An 18,566-nucleotide genomic window follows, 5' to 3' on the forward strand; every position below is an offset into this window, starting at 1 on the left:
GAAGCTCTCTGGGCGGTTCACAAAAATTAAAACCAAACAACACACAATAAAACAATTTAAAATATATAGAACATTAAAACCACAATATAACAATACAACCACAATAAAACCTAGCAGCAGTACAGGAATTTAAAATACAGATTTAAAACAGCAAAGATAAAAATTTAGAAAGCTAAAAAGCCTGGGAAAATAAAAAGGTCTTCACCTGGCGCCGAAAGGAGTACAATGTAGGCGCCAGGCGAACCTCACTAGGGAGCTCATTCCAGAGCCGGGGTGCCACAACAGAAAAAGCCCTCCTCCTAGTTAGCCACCCGCCTCACTTCCTTTGGCAGGGGCTCACGGAGAAGGGTATGTGTGGTATAACAACAGGTGAGAAGGGAGGTAGTGGAGGAAAGAAAGGTGAGCAGGAAGGAGGGGGAGGAGGAAGAAGGGGGGGCAAGAAAAGTCGGAATCCTGGAAGAGGGGTGTCAAGAAAAGTGGAAACCCTGGACTGGGATGTCAAGAAAAGTGGAAATCCTGGAATGCAGGTGTCAAGAAAAGCAGTAATCCTGGAAGGGAAAAGTGGGAATCCTGGAGGGGGGTGTCAAGAAAAGAGGGAACTGTGGAAGGGAGGGAAGAAAAGAGAATCCCAAAAATAAGTGTGCAAGGGCCCAAATGGCCACAGGACAAATGTGGCCTTGAGCCTGGAAAAAAAAATGACAAGTGTCCCCATAGGTCCAAAAATGTTGCCTACCCCTGCCCTGAAAGAATGCCAATAATTTCATAGCCACTCCCAGATTCCCTTTCCTCTTTTTCCATCTGCCAGAAAAAGACACTTGAGACAGCTAAGGGAACAGGGGGAAAATGCAGGGGCGGAGAAGAAGTAGAAGCTCTTACAAGGGGGTGGCTTTCAGGAAACTTTCATAGGGTAAGGGCATAGTTTGACCCACTACTTCATACAGTTTTCTCAGGCTGGCCTACCAGCTAATATAGTGACCAACCATAGCCTTAGAAACTAGCTGGCTTACTGTGGTGTGAGCTTTCACAGGCAAAAGCTGGGGGCTGAGCCGCTGAAAATCAGCTTGAGCAAAGGCAGACATTTTAAATTACACCTATATTGCCTATTCTGTAAAGGAACCTCCCAAACGTCTCATAATAATGGGCTTTTAATCAGGATGCAGGTGAAGATAGGGGAGTCATTAATGATTCCTGTTTCTCACCCTGGTTTGTTAAGATCAAAAGGAGCCATTCTTGGGCAGATAATATTCAGACACCAACTCACCTTCAGATTTGTAGGACTTTTACTGAACTAGCATTTCAGGAGATGCCCCCTGCCTATTTGGAGGGGAGGTATTTGGATGTACCAAGGTCGGAACAGTTTTGTGTTTACGGCTGTGGACAGACTGAAGATCTCTCACATCACCTGCTGTTTTGTTCTCTGTATGTGGAACCAAGGGAGAAATTAATTTCATATATCACCTCTCAACGCCTCAGTAAGTTGCCTCAGGATATCATAGGGCAACTCTGGTGTGAATGCGCAGTCTTTTGTTAGTTACATGGTAGCCCTGTTCACTATGGCTACAAGGAAATAATGCATCTGCTTTGTGAAGAATAAGCCCGCCCTCTCTCTCTCTCTCTCTCTAATTGCACTTGTAGTGTAATGGCCTATGGCTAAATACAAATAAGCTGTTACTAATGGGTCTATTTTAGACACTTTGCTTCAACCTCCAGAATTCTATCCATGCTGAAGGGAATCGCAAACAGCAGGGGTAAGGAAGGCCTGAACCAGGGGCGTCGTTAGAGGAGGGCCCACCTGGGCCTGGGCCCCAGATGTTTTTTGAGCTGTGCCCTGAATGTTTTGAGCTGCCCTAATTGCCATTTTTTTTTTTTACACTTTCCCATAGACATGCATTGGAAAACAAAAATGGCCATAACTTTTTTAGTGTGCATAACAAATACATGAAATTTGGCAGCTTGGTAGCCCCCACAGAGCTGATTGAATATGCCAAATCTCAGGAAGTTATGTCCAGTGGCTTTTGTGCTAGTCACAGGTAAAATTTGCTATTTTCAAGAAAAGCTGTCAAAGCAAAGAGCTATAATTTTTTGTGCTTCCACATATGTGCATGGAATTTGGGGACCTGGCAGCCCCTATAGAGATGACCGAGCCTGCCAAATTGCAGACAGTTAGGACCAGTGGCTTTTGCACTAGCCATGTGTAAAATTTGTTTTTCTCAAAGTCTAAAACAAAAAGTAAAAACTGTCCAGCCACCCAGGGGATTAGGAATCCTAATTGGAAGTTGTTTAAGGTGACCATTAGGAGGTCACTATCCCTAATCTCTGGTGTAGGTTTTTTTTGAGGTGCAAAACACCTCTCTCCCCCTACTTTTCTGTTCTTACATGCCCACTGTTGGGAGCTTGCCTGCAATAAAATTTTGAAGAGGGAGAAGGAAGGGAAGAAAGAGCTCCATGTGAAATACTGATATACCGCATCTGATTTTACTGCCCCAAACTGGAACCTTTGGCTTCTGCAGAAATTTAGTAGCTTCAGTACAGCAAATGATCCAATCAGCCTCCACACATTTCTTTCTCCCCCTCCACTTAGCTGTAGGACTCAAATAACCGCAAACGGAGGGTTAGGACTATGTGGCATCATGATCGAGAAACTGCTGGGGCTTTTAAATAAGTTCTACAGTTTTAAAAAAGCTAGAAAAAACTCTCAGCCACCTCACCTCATAGAGTTCATTTAAGTATGTGCAATCCTTACAAACCCTCTACAGTCTCCTAAATTCCTCTGAAATACCACTTCTCTGAAAGGAGCCACTTGGCTTAGGGAATTCTCCCTACCCCCCAACCTCATGCACATTTCCAGTCATCATTCTTCTTTTCTTCTTCCCGTTCTTTCTTTTTCTTTCTTTCTCTTCTTTATTCCATCCAGAGCATATCTTGGGGAATTCTTAAAGAACCTTCTCTTCGGTGGGCAAGAGAAATTATGAACTGTATATCACTTTATACAAACAGACAAGAGCGTTGGTTTTTCTCCTTGTCCTTACTCAAGTCTTTGAGAAGAGTGGGTTCACATTGTCACAGAGAAACAAATCTGGGGCTGTTTTGTTTGTCAGTTGCCATTATTCTGCAATAGGAAGGGCTGTAGCTCAGTGGTAGAGCATATGCCTGGCATGCAGAAGGTCCCAGGTTCAATCCCCAGCATCTCCAGGTAGGACTACAAAAGAATGCTGCCTGAAACTTTGGAGAGCTGCTGCTGCCAGTCAGTGTCAACAGTTCTGGGCTAGATGGACCGAAGGTCCGACTCAGTACAAGGCAGCTTCCTAGCTCCTCTGAACAAAAAACTTTAATAAAAATAGGAGTTTTGGGTTTGTTTTTTAAGTGGAGGGGAGATAAATATTGCTAATTTATGCAATCCTATGTATGCCTACTGAGAAGTCCCATTATGTTTAATGAGGCTTACCCTCAGGAAAGTATGCATAGGATTCCAGCACAAGTTCCTTTTGCAGGGAGGTTTGCACCTTGATGTTCTGCATGTTTACTCAGAAATAAGTCCTGAGTTGTGAGCGTGGTACTGCAGGCTTAACATAGTGCCTGCCCAATTCCACCTAATGAATTGACTACCCTTTCAGCTCAGTCCTATGCATGTTTTGTCATTTGTGGGTTTGGGGTTTTTTTTTGCATGAACTTTAGCTTCAGTGGTGAGGGAAAGGCACTTAGTACACGCTCAGAGTTTCTCCATAACGTTGCCGTAGTTTTGAAAACAGACGCATTGGCTGAATCCTGGTGAAGTCTTGGCACAAATGAAGTTATGGGGAGGAAGATACAATGAGAGCTTGTGCATAACAAGGAGGAGGTAGAGAGGAGTTGCATGAAACAAGACAGCTGTTTTTAAAAAGAGTTGCTGGAGGGTGGTAGGATGAGGAGGGATGGTTGCATGGAGGGGAATAGAATTGGTAGGGGGAGAATCTAAGTTCCCAGTGGTGAAAGAAGAACATTCTGCACATGCTCAGAGGCACTCTATATTTAAGAACATAAGAAGAGCCATGCTGCATCAGACCAAGGGCCATCCAGGCCAGCATTCTGTTCACACAATGGCCAACCAGATGCCCACGGGAAAACTCACAAGCAGGACATGAGTGCTGTATCATCTTCCCATGTTCATGTTCCTGTTGCTAACTTTGGTGAAATGTAAATAAATTCTAGTCATTCTAAATTTGCATGTATGTATATCCTTCAGAAACTGTGCAGGTTTCTTGCCTGGGGGACCCCTCTAATGACCTGTGCATTTTCATACAAATTTACCCAAAAACTATTGGGGAAGGGGTGAACAGAAGGGAAAGCAAATCACTCCCTCCCCCAAATTGGAGAACCCCCCTTCCACGTAAACTGCTTAACCTATCCTTCTGAAACTTTGCTGGTTTCTTACTTAGGGACACCTCTAGGCTGTCTGTAATTTTCAGAACAATGGTCCACAAGGAACATAGAGAGATAGGTATGTCCTCTTTTGGAGGCCTCAAAATGTGAAGGCCACCCTTGCACAAAAACCCTTGTGGCTAGCATTCTGAAATTTGGCAGACATGATCTTCTCTGACAGAGCAATGAATCCTGAAATGTTTATCCAATTCTTCCAAGGAATTAAAATGTTATTGGCATTTCCCTTTAAAAGAAAATCAAAATATAAACCCTGCACCTATTTTTCTGTACATTGGGCAGGTGTAATCCCCTTCTAGGGAGCTACCATGCCTGAAATTATCATCCAGTTCTGACCAAGAGAAAAAAGTTACAGTTTTTTTTTCTAATTTCCCATAGTAGTGAACAGGAAGCATAAAGATTCATTTTTCCAAACCCTGACTCAGTTTTGGTGCTGAGCTGAAGTGGTCCGACTACAAATTGGCCAGAGCAGAAGCAGGATGTTTTCCAAAATGCTGAATCAGGGTCTGAGTTGAAGTGGGGTGGGGGGTCAGTGCACACTTCTTATGTATGTATGTATTTAATCTATACACACACGCAAGCACACCACATGCACACCACACACACACACATATACACACACACATATATATATATATTAGACATGCGCTTAGACTGTGTGTGTGTGTGTGTATGCAAATTTGTGTTATGGGTCTGTGCCCCGGATCTTTTAAGAACCTAGCAACGCCCCTGGCCTGAACCCTAATCTCACTCAGGGTAGAATTCCAGGGATGAAATAGTGCTGGAATATATTTTTGTATTGCATTACACGGAACAGAAAATTCTGAGAGTAATGATTTTCTGTAGGTTTACCTCAGGCTGAACTGGGAGAGCCAGTGTTTAATTGAAGTAGCGCCTACAGGCATAATGTTAGTTTTGTTTATATTTCTTTCCTAATGTGCTTTTAATTTATTTTCTTCTTTCCCAATAGATAGCTTCTTAAGATTCAGAATTGTATTATGTATAGGGGTGGCTTTCGTTAGTAGACACAGCATGCTACTCTTCTGCAAAGTAGTTAAGTTAGTGATTGGCAAAGATTATGATATTTCAACATGCATCTAGTCTGTGTGTATGGCTATGAGAGTGTTTGCAGTTTCTTGTGGTATTCTGACATCACAGAGAGGGAAACAAACTTTTTGAAAATAAAAATCTAGAACAAAATTTTTAAAGAACCACACATTTTTAATGGACTGGGTTTTTTTTTCCTTTTTCAGGTATATACTTACAAACAGAGGTCAATTACACACCAAAAAGTAACAGCTATGCAGCCTACAAGCACAGATGGTCTGGAAGACATGGCAGCACTGATAGACCTCCATGAGGGCGCCATCATGCATAATTTGTTCCAGAGATACCAGCAAAACAAAATTTATGTAAGTTGGGATGGGGCGGGGGTAGAATAGGATGAACTTAGGAAATATTTTAAAGCAGGAAATTAATATTATGCATGGGTGATCATATTTTATACACATCTGGATGTTTTCCCTGTCCAAAGATATTTGAATTGCATTTGCCAGTGGTGAGAGAAATGCTGGGACTGAAACGGCAAAAAGTAGAATTGTTGCCCCTTACGCTGTGTGTGTAAGATGTGATGCTAGGAAGTCTCGGTAGTTAAGAAAAAATACTTGAGGGTGTCCCATTCTCATGTTGCATTGTAGGGCAAGGGGAGTTCAAAATGAAAAGAAATAGTGACAGAGGGCTTGGTGAGTCCCAAGGTAGGAGTCTGGTGAGATCATAGATTCAGCTGGTCTAGCAGGTGAATAGATTCAGTCACAGTGGCACCTAAATCCATATTCAGTGAACTGTGATTAATAAAGCTAACCACTGAGACACTCAGAGAATAAATTATCAGAACATACTACAACAACCTAGGGTCAAACTAGATATTACTTTAATTACTTAGTAAGAAACTATGTTTAGGTTTTTGAAACACATGATACTAGGTGTGCATGGTGGGGGGAGGAGTTTCATGGGGATGCAGGGAAAGGCGATGTAACCCTTCCCTCCCCAGGTGTGATCCCAACAAAAAACCCTCATGGCAATTAACTTTAGGAATCAAGCTCCCATTGGGGCCAGTGGGAGCTTTTTTCTATGGCTAATTGTAAGGCAGGGGACAATATTTTTCAGGATTGTTGCTGGCGAGGAAAGGGTTAAACCACCACTCCCCATGTGCTGCAGTCTTAATTTAAAACCCTCCCACCTCCACATGGCTATTGCGTGGCGATGCAGTTGAAGGCACACTTGGAAGAAGCCAATTATCTAGATCCATTTCAGTCGGGCTTCAGGCCTGGGCATGGGACAGAAACGGCCTTGCTCGCTTTGGTGGATGATATGAGGAGGGCTCTGGATAGGGGCAAATGCTCCTTCCTTGTTCTCCTCGACCTCTCAGCAGCTTTTGATACCGTTGACCATGGTATCCTCCTGGACCGCCTGGAGGGGTTGGGCATTGGAAACACCGTATTGCGGTGGTTCCGGTCCTTCCTCTCCGGCAGGTACCAGAGGGTAGTACTGGGAGAGGAGGTTTTGGACCCGTGGCTGCTCACTTGTGGGGTGCTACAGGGTTCCATGCTCTCCCTGATGCTATTTAACCTCTATGTGAAGCAGCTAAGGGCTATCATCAGGAGGTTTGGGGTGTGGTGTCATCAATATGCGGATGACACGCAGCTCTACCTCTCATTCAAATCTTCACCAAGGTTGGCTGTAGAATCCCTGTCCAAATGTCTGGAGACAGTGAGTGGCTGGATGGGGAGGAATAAGCTGAAGCTGAACCCTGACAAGACCGAGGTACTTTTGGTGGGAGACAAGAGGAGGTTGGGGGATGTTGACCTGGTGCTGAATGGGGTATGGCTACTCTTGAAAGACCAGGTCCGCAGTCTGGGGGTCATTTTGGACTCCCAGCTGTCCATGGAGGCTCAAGTGTCAGCTGTGAGCCGGACAGCACTGTACCAACTCCATCTGATACGGCGGCTGCGCCCCTACCTTCCCGACTATCTGCTCCCATTGGTAGTACATGCCCTGGTCTCCTCTCGTTTAGTCCACCGTAATGCGCTCTAAGTGGGGTTACCCTTGAAGATGGTTCGGAAGCTGCAGCTGGTACAGATCGCGGCGGCTCGCCTGATTAAAGGCAGCCGCCGGCGAGATCACATCACTCCAGTGCTGAAGGAGCTGCACTGGTTACCAGTTGTTTTCTGGGCCAAATTCAAGGTGTTGGTTTTGACCTTTAAAACCCTATATGGTTCCGGCCCAGCCTATCTTAAGGAGTGCCTCTAGCAACACCAGACAGGCCGCTTTACAAGATCAGCCTTGGATGGCCTTCTCTCCGTCCCATCAGCCAAGACACCAGACTGGTGGGGACGAGGGAGAGGGCCTTCTCTGTGGTGGCCCCCACTCTGTGGAACTCCCTCCCTAGGGAACTCCGCCATGCCCCCTCTTTAATGAGCTTCCGCCGCACATTTAAAATGTGGTTGTTCAGGCAGGCATTTGGGGTGGGTTAGGGTATTTTTAGAAAAATGCTTTACTGTAGAATCTTATTGTTTTAAACTGTTTTATTATATTTTCTGTACTTCGCCCAGAGTGGCTGGGTGACCAGCCAGATGGGCAATTAATAAATTTAATAAATAAATAAATAAATAAATCATCATCATCATTATTATTTCAATAATCAGTACAGTTTTGTTGTTTATAACCTCAGAGTGTCACAATAACAGATGAAATAGCCAATATATCACAAAAATAGAAGGTAAACAAGTTAAATATAAGTTAATAAAGTGATTAATAAATCCAGTACTGCCAGATTCAACCTAAATATAAAAATGTGGACCTGTTTCCAATTTCAATATTAATAAGTGGCTGCTAACAAAACAAAGAATAAAATATACAAAAATAAAATTAAAATTATTAACCGTCACACTTCTTCAGTACAGTGCTTTACACTTGCTTTGTAAAATATGGCACATGCCTTGATTAGTGCCATTAAGAAAGTAGCAATTTTTCTCAAAAATCTTGAAATCCTTGTTAAAAAGCAAAATATAGACATCATTGCTAACCACGTAATTAAGTAACATCTAGTTTTGCCCTTCAAAAGGTATAGACAAAAGCACAGCTCAAAATGTGAAAGCCAGCTAAATAGATTTCACAAAAATAGAAAGACTGCACAGATCTATCAAACTGCTTTGCCTAAAGCAGGGGTGGGCAACTTGTGGTCCTCCAGATGTTTTGGCTTACAATTCCCATCTGTCCTAGCCAGCATAGCCAAATTGGAGGGCCACAAGATGCCCATCTCTAGCATAGAGAATGTATGAAAGTAAGACTGTGGATACATGAAAATAAGTGGCAGGATTTGTGTGTGTGTGTGGGGGGGGGGGTGTTATGTGGTATGGTAAAACAACGGCCATAGCAGGCTGAAAGGTTGTTATGGAAAAGTCAGTGTTCAGTAAGTCAGTGTGGTGTAGTGGTGGATTGGGACGTGGGAGATCTGGGTTCTAGTCCCCACTTGGCCATGAAGTTCAGTGAGTGACTTGGGACCAGTCACTGACTCATAGTCTAACCTACCTCACAGCGTTGTTGTGAGGATAAATGGAGAGGAGGAGGATCATGTACACCGGCTTGGGCTCCTTGGAGGAAAGGCAGGAGATAAATGTAACAAATAAACAAGTCCTGTGAGTATTGGGTTTTTTTTCTCAAGAATTTGGGACTTCTGCAGGTTGCAGAGGATAGTAAATACGGTATCTGTTTTACTGTATCTCGAAATTGCTGGAAGAGAGATGTGTTAGTCTGAAAAGTATCTGCAGGGAAACAGTAATTGAGCGGGTTCCCATCACTAATATTGCAATCCCATGCATGTCTACTCAGAATGCAAGTCCCATTGAGTTTAGAAATGTGTACCTACTTATTGCAGTCTAATTGTCTCTTTTGTCTAAAGGCCATTCCAATGTGACGCAGCTGTGTAGTGAATTCCTGAGCACTCCTGGGTATCCAGTTATTGGTGTCTGTGGAGTTTGGAGCTTTGTTATGAGGCATATTAGTCACTGTGAGGCTTTGTTGAGATGTAGAGAAGTCTGACCTGAATGTTTTCTCTTTAGCAGCAGCTAAAGCGTGCAGCAGTGTGGAAAGTTATATGTTCTGTGAAGTTTTTCTTCTGTTGAATTCTTTGAAGGAATGTGTAGTGAATATATTTTCAAGCCAGGCGTCTGATTGGCAAAGGCTGGCCCAAGCTATTTTGCTGCCTGAGCCCCACTACTGCACCCCACATGACGCTACCAACTCAAGTGCTGCAGCACTGAATACAAGCCTCGAAGCCTCACAAGACTTGGGGAAGGCCCTTATTACGTCTTCTGCACTTAAAGCAAACAAACATGGATATAATTATTTTCTGCAATGTATGATATCATGGCACAGGACTGGCCCTACTATGAACCACGCTGAGGCTCTTGACTCGGGCAGTGGATTGAGAGGTGTCACAGAACGGGTGTGTGCACACACACAGACACACCTGCCACCAGCTGCTTGAGGCCTTGCTGGGCCACAAAGCTGGAACGAGTGTGTCCCCACCAGCTGCTGCTGCAAGCCCCTCCTCCACAGCCTGGCAGGATGCCAGCCTGGCCATGAAGAACCCAGACAGGTTTTGGGTGGCAGCACTGCCACAGGCCCAGCCACCAGCAGCTGGCTGTCCAGGTGCTCCTCAGCCAGGTCTGGGCCTTACTAGGCTGTGGAGCAGTACCTTTTCCATTTTGATTGAAGTACAGGCATCAACGGTAGGCATGGTCAAGCACCTGTTGAGGGCCCACAGACCAGCAGGGTCCCACTGACAAGAGCCCCCCCGGCATTACTCCTTTTCACCATTACAACCTGCTTGTTCACCTGCTTCTCGCTCTGGCCCAGACAGTGGTAGTGGTGAGAAGGAGAAGCAGTAGATGACACTGCCTACTTGTTCACTGGCTCTCTGCCTGTCAACCAAGTGAATAGAGCAATGGTGAGAAGCAAGATGAGGAAGCAATTGCAGCCAGTGACATTGGGGTGAGAAGGTAGATTCAGTGAGGAAGAAGGCCAATTGAGGTCTCTTGACCAAGGGCTCCGAGAAACCTGGAGCCAACACTGAGGCCAGCAGCTGGAGTACCAGACTGGGTAGTGGCTACCCACAGACTGAGGCCAAGCCATGTGGCGGGAAAGTCAGGACTGATTTCTCTGAATTACATGGCTTTCACAACCTGTTTTTGGAGAGTTTAACATTGATTGATTGATTGCGTTTCTATACTACCCAATAGCCAAAGCTCTCTGAGCAGTTTTCAGAAATTAAAACCATAAAATACATCTTGATAAACTTAATATAAAACCTTTAGACATTTAAAATAGAATAAAACCAAAGTAAAAATTCGAGTAAAAGCCAGCAGCGGTGTAAAGATCTAAAAACACAATAGCACATTTGAAAACTAATAAGGTCTTCACCTGGAGCCAAAAAGACCACAATGTAGGCACCAGGCAAGCTTCTCTGGGAAGGCCATTTCTCAACCAGGGCGCCATGACTAAAAAGGGCCTGTCCTGATTAACTATATGGAAGGAGACGATCCGTCAGGTAACTTGGCCTCAAGATGTTTAGAGCTTTAAAAGTTAATACCAGCACTTTGAGTTGGGCCCAGAAACAGACTGGAAGCCAGTGCAGATCACAAAAGCACTGGCATAGTATATCAACCAGTTTAACACTGTATTTGTTTAATGTAAAAACCTTTTCCTAATAAATCCAATGAAGCAAGCAAGCTAATCTGTTGGTGTACTTCTCCTGCTAAAGTATACCAACTTTCTCATAATACTTCATTTATAACTAAGCTCTCTAAGAATGGCTGTTTCTAAATCTGTTAATTGAATTAAACCATCAGTTTAGATAATATGCCCAGCAGAACAATTTGAAGGGGAGAAACTCTTTGTGGGAGTGGTTTACTGGCATGAACAACGTAACATGAGAATTTAAAACTTGTGCAAGGATGCGATTTCCTCTTCCATGGAAAAATAAATAAATCACAAGTTTTGTTTTTTTCAATTCAGAGAAGGAATGGGCTCATTTATTATTTATTACTACATTATTAAAATAAATAAATAAATAAATAAATAGCTCACATGAGTTGGTTGCTCACACATTATACTGCTCTTACTCCATTTGCAGACGTTGTTGTTCTGTTCCCTCATAACAAAACTGTAATTGAAAAGAGTACTAAAATTTGAACATGGTATAAATCATACAAAATGATGAGGGAATGAATCCTTGGATGCTTTTACTGATTCAAAGAGATTAACAGCAGCCTAGGGGAGAGACAGGAGCCTTGAGACTGTGCCATTTCGTTCCCGCTCACAAATCCGGCCTAGAGAAGCCCTGCTTCCTACTGCTTCAGTAATAACACATACTAGTTGTTGTTGATGATGATGATGATGATGATGATGGAGAAATGTGGAATGATCTCCCCATTGAGATCAGGTGGGCTTCTAGTATGGAGTGTTTCCGCCAGTAAGGTAAGACGTATCTGTTTGCGCATGTGTTTCCTGTCTATTAGTACTACCAACTACCCCTTGTTATTATGAATATTTTACTGTTTCACTGTTTAATGATTTTATTGATTGATTTTATCGTACTTTGTTATTTTATTTTGTGAACTGCTTTGGTTTTTATTTTGTTTTTTGTAAAGTGAAAAGCAGTCTATAATTCCTAATAATTATCCTACCTGCAATGAGATACTGTATTTTACAACAGTTTTATATTGTTGATTTTATTGTCATTTTATTTGTAGTTTTATCATTATTGTAAAACACCTAGGGAAATTTATTTCATGAGGTGTTTAATAAATTTAATAAATGAATAAAATATAACAATATCTGCTATACTGTAAAATGCATCCCATACTAATCCTAAAAGCTGGCATGCACAGTTGTTATGGGCATGACACCAACGTGTTTAATTTGGTTATGAAGATGGGCGGACACTTTTCCAGAAGGAAAAGTTGTGCCAGTCATTTCAACCCCTCAGATTTAATTTACAAAAATAATTGACACTGTCTTCCGGAGAGATGATTTATCATATATTGAGAGACAAAACATCTCAATCTTCCCATGATCAGTCCCTAGCCACCATCTCCACTTTGGCTTCATGTTAGCTCTGCCTTACCGAGTTGAAAACAAGACAGAATACAATTATAATATTAGAAAACAGTAATGGTGATCTAGATAATTCTTTGCTCAAAGGTAGGGCTATTGTTTTCAAGTGAATCAAAAGCCTTCCTGATTTTAGTTGCATTTCAGTCCTTCTCAAACTACTCACCCACAAACTATGCTTGTGGGATGAATTCTGAAGGTTCGCTTTCAGTTGTTTATGAGAACACTTACTCCTAAATAGTCCCCACAAGCAGTGAATCTAAAACTTCTCCGCTATTCATTTTTGCAGTATCCTAGAAGAGGAACTGGAGATCTAGAAAACTGAAAAGCCCTAGGAACTAACCACTTTGTCTTTTTTTTTTTTTTAAAGATAAGTTTAACAGTGTTTTACCTCCAATTAAATTTCTTGCATTATGTTAATGATTTACATTTTGGTATAACACAGTCAAAAGTCATGATGTGAAATTCAGTTCATAGGTTCTAAATTGCCTGAGGGAATTATTTAGTTGAAAAATCGTAATGGAGAAAATGTTCATGTGAAAAATTAAATGTAATTGATACATGTTTGGCTTCACATTAACACATTTTTAGGTCTTGCTCCTTCTCGTGCAAAGGTATATGCATAAATTCAGTCTGTGGTAACATAATGAATTAAATCTATATTAGAGATGGACAGCCAAATATTTGGTTGCTTCTTCAAATCAATATGTAAAATTCAGCCTTCCAATTTGCACATATTCCAGTGGTGCCCATGTTTGAAAATGGGAATGGAAGAGAGTGTTACTTGAGATGCTTCTTCTAAAGCAAAGCAAAAAAATGTGCATGTAATAAAATGGCCAACTAAAGGCTGTAATTTCTGGGCATTCAAAAGCCCAGTTCCAAAATTAGATGTGCCAGTGGTGTGGCAGTTTATCAAGGGGGGGGGGCATGTCCCTAAGCACTGTTGAGATTATCCTTTCCTGGGACAGTTTGAGCTTGCATCGAAAGTTTTAGGGAAGAGACCTTAAAACCACATAAGTACATATGGGATGTACCTAAAGCAAAGGCATTGAAATTATGGTGTTGGAGTTGGCTCTGACTGAATTTGCCTCCCACACGTCTCAGACAGACAACTGTTTCTGGCAAATACAAGCTTGAAAAGAGGTCAAAACAGAATGAAAGGGAACTATTTAAGAATGGTAAGTGAGAGCTAAAAATAAAACCATTAAATAAATATGTAAACTCACACATGAATCTTCCGTGATTCATTACTAAAAGCATCCCCATTTAACACATTTGCCCTTCTTTATTTTGTGCTCTGAAGTAGCCAAATCTTTCTTTGCTGTGGGCGCTCTTCTAGGGGGTTCTAAGGCATGTAGTAATGATTTGTATCAACGGTGACATACTCACCTCAGTCAGCATTGACGTGATGAGAGTTTCCTTCTGTTTGTGATATTGACTCCTTAAGGAGTCATTGCTTTGGATTTTTTTGTTTCTGATTTATGCCTGCTTTCTCAAGACACATAGTGAAGAAAAAGCCAAAAGAAGAATAGCAGTAGGGCATTCAGTCTTCAATGTCTTTAATTGTGACATCACCAGCCATTAAACCAATCACATACTCCTTTTCATGTCTATTTATATAATTCTCATTGAATTGGCTGAATCAAGAAGTTGCCAAGAAACCAAATGGTTTGAACATCTGTTTAATCACTGCTGCATAAGCTCTGTCCTAGTCCCAGTTTTGCAACAATAAAGGAGCCACTTACTCCATGACACTTAACATTTGGAATGAAACCGTATTTTTCCCTAGGCTGCTTGCTTTGCCTAGGACAGCCCTTCCACAACGTGGTGCCCTCCAGATGTTTTAGATGACAACTCCCATGATTCTGATGGAAGTTGAAGTCCAAAACATCTGGATGGAACCAGGTTGGGAAAGGCTGGCTTAGAGAATTTCCCAGAAAGCAAATGGGAACTACACTAGGCAAAGCAAGGAACCTAGAAACAGAGGTATAGAGAAAGCAGGGGCTTGAGAAAGGGATACTGGGGCAGCAGACAGATGCAAGGAGCCAAGAGAAGCAGAAATGGAAAAAGCAGGGGACCTAGTCTAGAGGAAGCAGGGCCCAAAGGAAACTACAAATGGTGAGCAATGCCAGCTAGAAAAAGAGGATGTATATTAGCATTGGCTCTCATCACCCAACTTACCCAAAGCCCATGTTTATGGCCACGTTTCTCTATATATTTTGTGGATACTTTGCTAGTCACTCAACATTTTATTTAAAAATTCTAGGCAGGAGGTTTATTCTGGTTTGCTTGTTTGATACCCCAGAAACTGCCATGGAACTTAAATTAGCCTTGCAACATTGAAATAGTATATTGAACAATTTTCATCAGATTTAATTGGGTCTCCATTTGCTTTATTCTTCGTTTTGGTTCAGTAAGCTCTTCTAATAACACTTGATCCGTCTATTTATAGCATACTTTTCTGTGTAGCTTTATTCTCAAGAGATCCCTCAGGGAGGTAATGGCTGCACATTAATGATCAATGAAACAATGAATTGTTTTGCTTTTTTTTTTTTTTTGGATTCTAGCCAGTTGCCAGTAATGCTTTAGAAATTCAGGTCTGCAGGTCTGTAGGTCTGTTTCCCTAAACTGCTAGATTTTCATGTAGTATCCAGGTTCTAGCTATTTGCTTACCAGACTTTTCCAAAAGCAGTCATCCCATATTTTTGTTATGACCAAATAAGAAGTGACCCACAAAAGGTCTTAAAATGTGTACAGATAGGAGCTTCCCTTGATTGCAAGAGCCATAGTCCTAGCTCACTGGCAGTGTGATTTTCTCCTCCTCGCCCAATCTTGAATAAGCCACAGATCTTATACGTATTTAAAAACTCTCAAACAGCTTTTCTCCAGCACTGCACATTTCCTAGTAGTAGTATATGGTGTTAAAGGAGGGAGGGGGAATCCTTTAGAAGGCCCTTTAACATCCACTGGTACATTGGATATCTGCAACTCAAATAGAAATAATATTGGTGGCTTCCAATCCATTTCCAAGCCCAGTTCAAAGTGTTAGTATTGATTCTTAAAGCCCTAAACTACTTGGGGTTAGAGTATCTAAGGGAGACATTCCAGGTATGTACCTGCTTGAGAGCCTTATGTCATCTTTGGAGGTCCTCTTCTGGGTTTCCCCTCTGAAGGAAGTTCAGCAGGTGGCTTACAAGAGAGAGGGCCTTGTCAGTGGTGGTGCCATTTATGGAATGCCCTCCCCATGGAGGCTCCCCTGGCACCTACATTGTTACCTTATTGTTATCTGTCTTTTCTCCCAGGCCTTTTAGAGTTTAGTTTTTCAATTTTATGGTTGTTTTTATATATTTTAGTCCTTGTGCTATGTTGTATTGTTTTAGTTTTTGTAATTGTTTGTTACTGGGCTGATTAAATATAGCAGATGAACAAATAAGCAGGCAAATATATCACTGCATCTTTTAATCAAGAGTGTAGATCAGAACCTTCTCTTTAGATCAGGTATGTTTAAAATAAAGCCAGGGCCACAACATATGGAGTTCAGTCTGCCATTGGGATTAGTATCTGCCTCGAGAAAATCATGTACCCTGTAATGCATCAGTCGCATTGCACAGACCTGCAGAAGAGATTGATTTAAATCAAGATGACTTAAATCATTGCTTAAAATCATGATTTAAATCAAGTTTGCTACTGATAGTTCACATATTTCTTAAACAATGGTGCAAATCTGATCAGTAAAACTTGTTAATTTAGAACTCAGTACTACATTTTACTATAGGGACCGCGGTGGCTTAGTGGTTAAGACGCTGAACTGCAGACTGGAAGGTTGGCAGGTCAGCAGTTCGAGACCTGAGTGCCGCATGATGGAGTGAGCTCCCGTCTTCAGTCCCAGCTCCTGCCAACCTAGCAGTTTGAAAGCAAGAAATTGCAAGTAGATAAATAGGTACCGTCTCGGCGGGAAAGGTAACAGCGTTCCGTGCACCTCGGTGTTCATTCATGCTGGCCACATGACCACGGAAGCGTCTTCGGACAGCGCTGGCTCTTCGGCTTAGAAACGGGGATGAACACCGCACCCTGGAGTCGGACACGACTGGTTGGGGACACCTTTACCTTTTACTACATTTTACAGTATCAGGGAGGGTATATTCCCAAATAGGGTCTCTCTCGTGGCCAGGAGCCAGGAGTTTTTCTGTGGCAAAAGTGTGTGGGAATATAAGAACTGGAAGCTGTGTCTGTAGTATAATACCTTACCTTTTCCTTCCCGTTCACTCTGCTTTTCCTTTCTACTCTGCCTCCAACTGTACTTTCCTATATTGTCTCTCTGTCCTAATGAACTCCTCTCCCTTACTTGGCCCATCTCCACCAACACATAAGCACAGAACAATAAAAATCCTATCTAGCCTGTGTCTTGGCACATGTGACTTTTAATATAGGAAACATAGGAAGCTGTCTTATACTGAGCCCATTTGTCTATCTAACCCAGTATTGTTGACACTGACTGACAGCAGCTCGCCAGAGTTTCGGGCAGGATTCTTTCCTAGCCCGACGTAGAGATGCCAGGGATGAACCTGGGACCTTTTGTGTGCAAAACACTGAGCTATAGCGAAGCCCAGAACTTTTGAATAGCAAGAGCCAGTACTTAGGCAAGACAGAGTCATTTTTACGAGAGGAAAAACTGAAAGGAATGCCCATAATTGATTCGTAGGTAACTCAGTGGGTGGATTCGCACATAACGAGAAGCCACTGTGGGTGAATTTCCCCGTGGGGCTTGTCATGGTGAGGGAGCACCGTAGCTTGCCATTAAGTACAAACATGGTGAGGGTGGGTTGTTCAGGTGGTTAACAAGCCACCTGCAACCCTAAAACAGGCCATGGGTTCTGGGTGGCTTGTCAACCACCTCAACAACTTCCCCTCACCACAGTGGCTTCTGATTACATGCGAACCAGGTCGCATGTGTGTGAGTGTGACAGAGCCATTAATTCATTTTTATGAGACTGTAAGTTTAGCGTGTTTGTGATTATATTTCATTGTAACTGTGTAACTTTTTAAATGAGAGAGAAATTTAGTATTTTACTGATGATTTTTTAAGGAACAATCTGATTTAAATTTTTAAAAATCTGACCCTGGGGGCGGGTGTGTGTGTTAAGGGCACAATTCTATGCATGGCTGGCTGAGGCATGCTGGGAGCTGTAGGACTTTTTCTGTCTAAACATGCATATAATTGCACCCTAAATCACTGATTTTTATCCACCCTACAGACTTGTATGTCCCCAGGTGCTTTGGGAAGGTGATAACAGCAGCAGTGACTTATCAGTGCATTCATCCAAGGGGAGGAAAAATGTATGTGCATAATGAGGGATGCACTGCACTACCATGAGAAGAAGTAAACTGTGAAGCAGCCGTCCTGTCTGGCCTATCTGGGTCAATGACAGGCTTCACCTGGGTGCTCCTCCCTTCTACCTCATGGATTACATTACTTGTGAACTAGGCACTCTGCATTGTGTGTAGGGGAAGAATCATGCCTGGCTCAAATGTGACATTATCTTAGTGCTGGCGGAAGGAAAGGGGCAGTGCCGATCAACCATGTAACTGTGGACTTCCTGCCCACTGAGAACTCTGCTCTGTAACAGTTCCATTTTATTTTTCAAAGGATGATCATATGAAAGGAACATTAAGCAAACTTATTTCTACATTTGGCTCATGTATGAAATGGAAATGAAGTCTGTTTCCGAGGCCCATGATAATAGTAAAGAACTATGTGTAATACCGCCAAGAGCAGCACACTCGCACACACCCGCCCACCATTTCCCAACAGGTGATTATTTACAACTTGCTAAAGTTTTCACAAAAAGGAAAATTGCCAAGTGTTGGAAAATGTTGGCCATGGGCGCATACTCACTTGTGTTTTGTTTCAGGGCTACCTTTGCAGACAAGTGTTCCAAATTTTCAGTGTATTTTTGGTTGTTAGGAACAAGAGC

The 18,566-nt window shown here is 42.4% G+C and overlaps 1 protein-coding gene across 1 annotated transcript in view; it reads left to right on the plus strand.

Moving 5' to 3' along the window:
• MYO10 (myosin X) overlaps positions 1–18,566 on the plus strand; it is a 245,991-nt gene that overhangs the window by 96,907 nt on the left and 130,518 nt on the right. The window contains exon 3 of the mRNA XM_084850564.1: positions 5,670–5,828. Coding sequence (XP_084706690.1) covers positions 5,670–5,828 — 159 coding nt within the window. The remainder of the gene's footprint in view (positions 1–5,669; positions 5,829–18,566) is intronic.

Source organism: Heloderma suspectum, chromosome 4, assembly GCF_057233095.1.
Source record: "Heloderma suspectum isolate Gila_16-S chromosome 4, 16-S_ref, whole genome shotgun sequence".
Lineage (NCBI taxonomy): Eukaryota > Metazoa > Chordata > Lepidosauria > Squamata > Helodermatidae > Heloderma > Heloderma suspectum.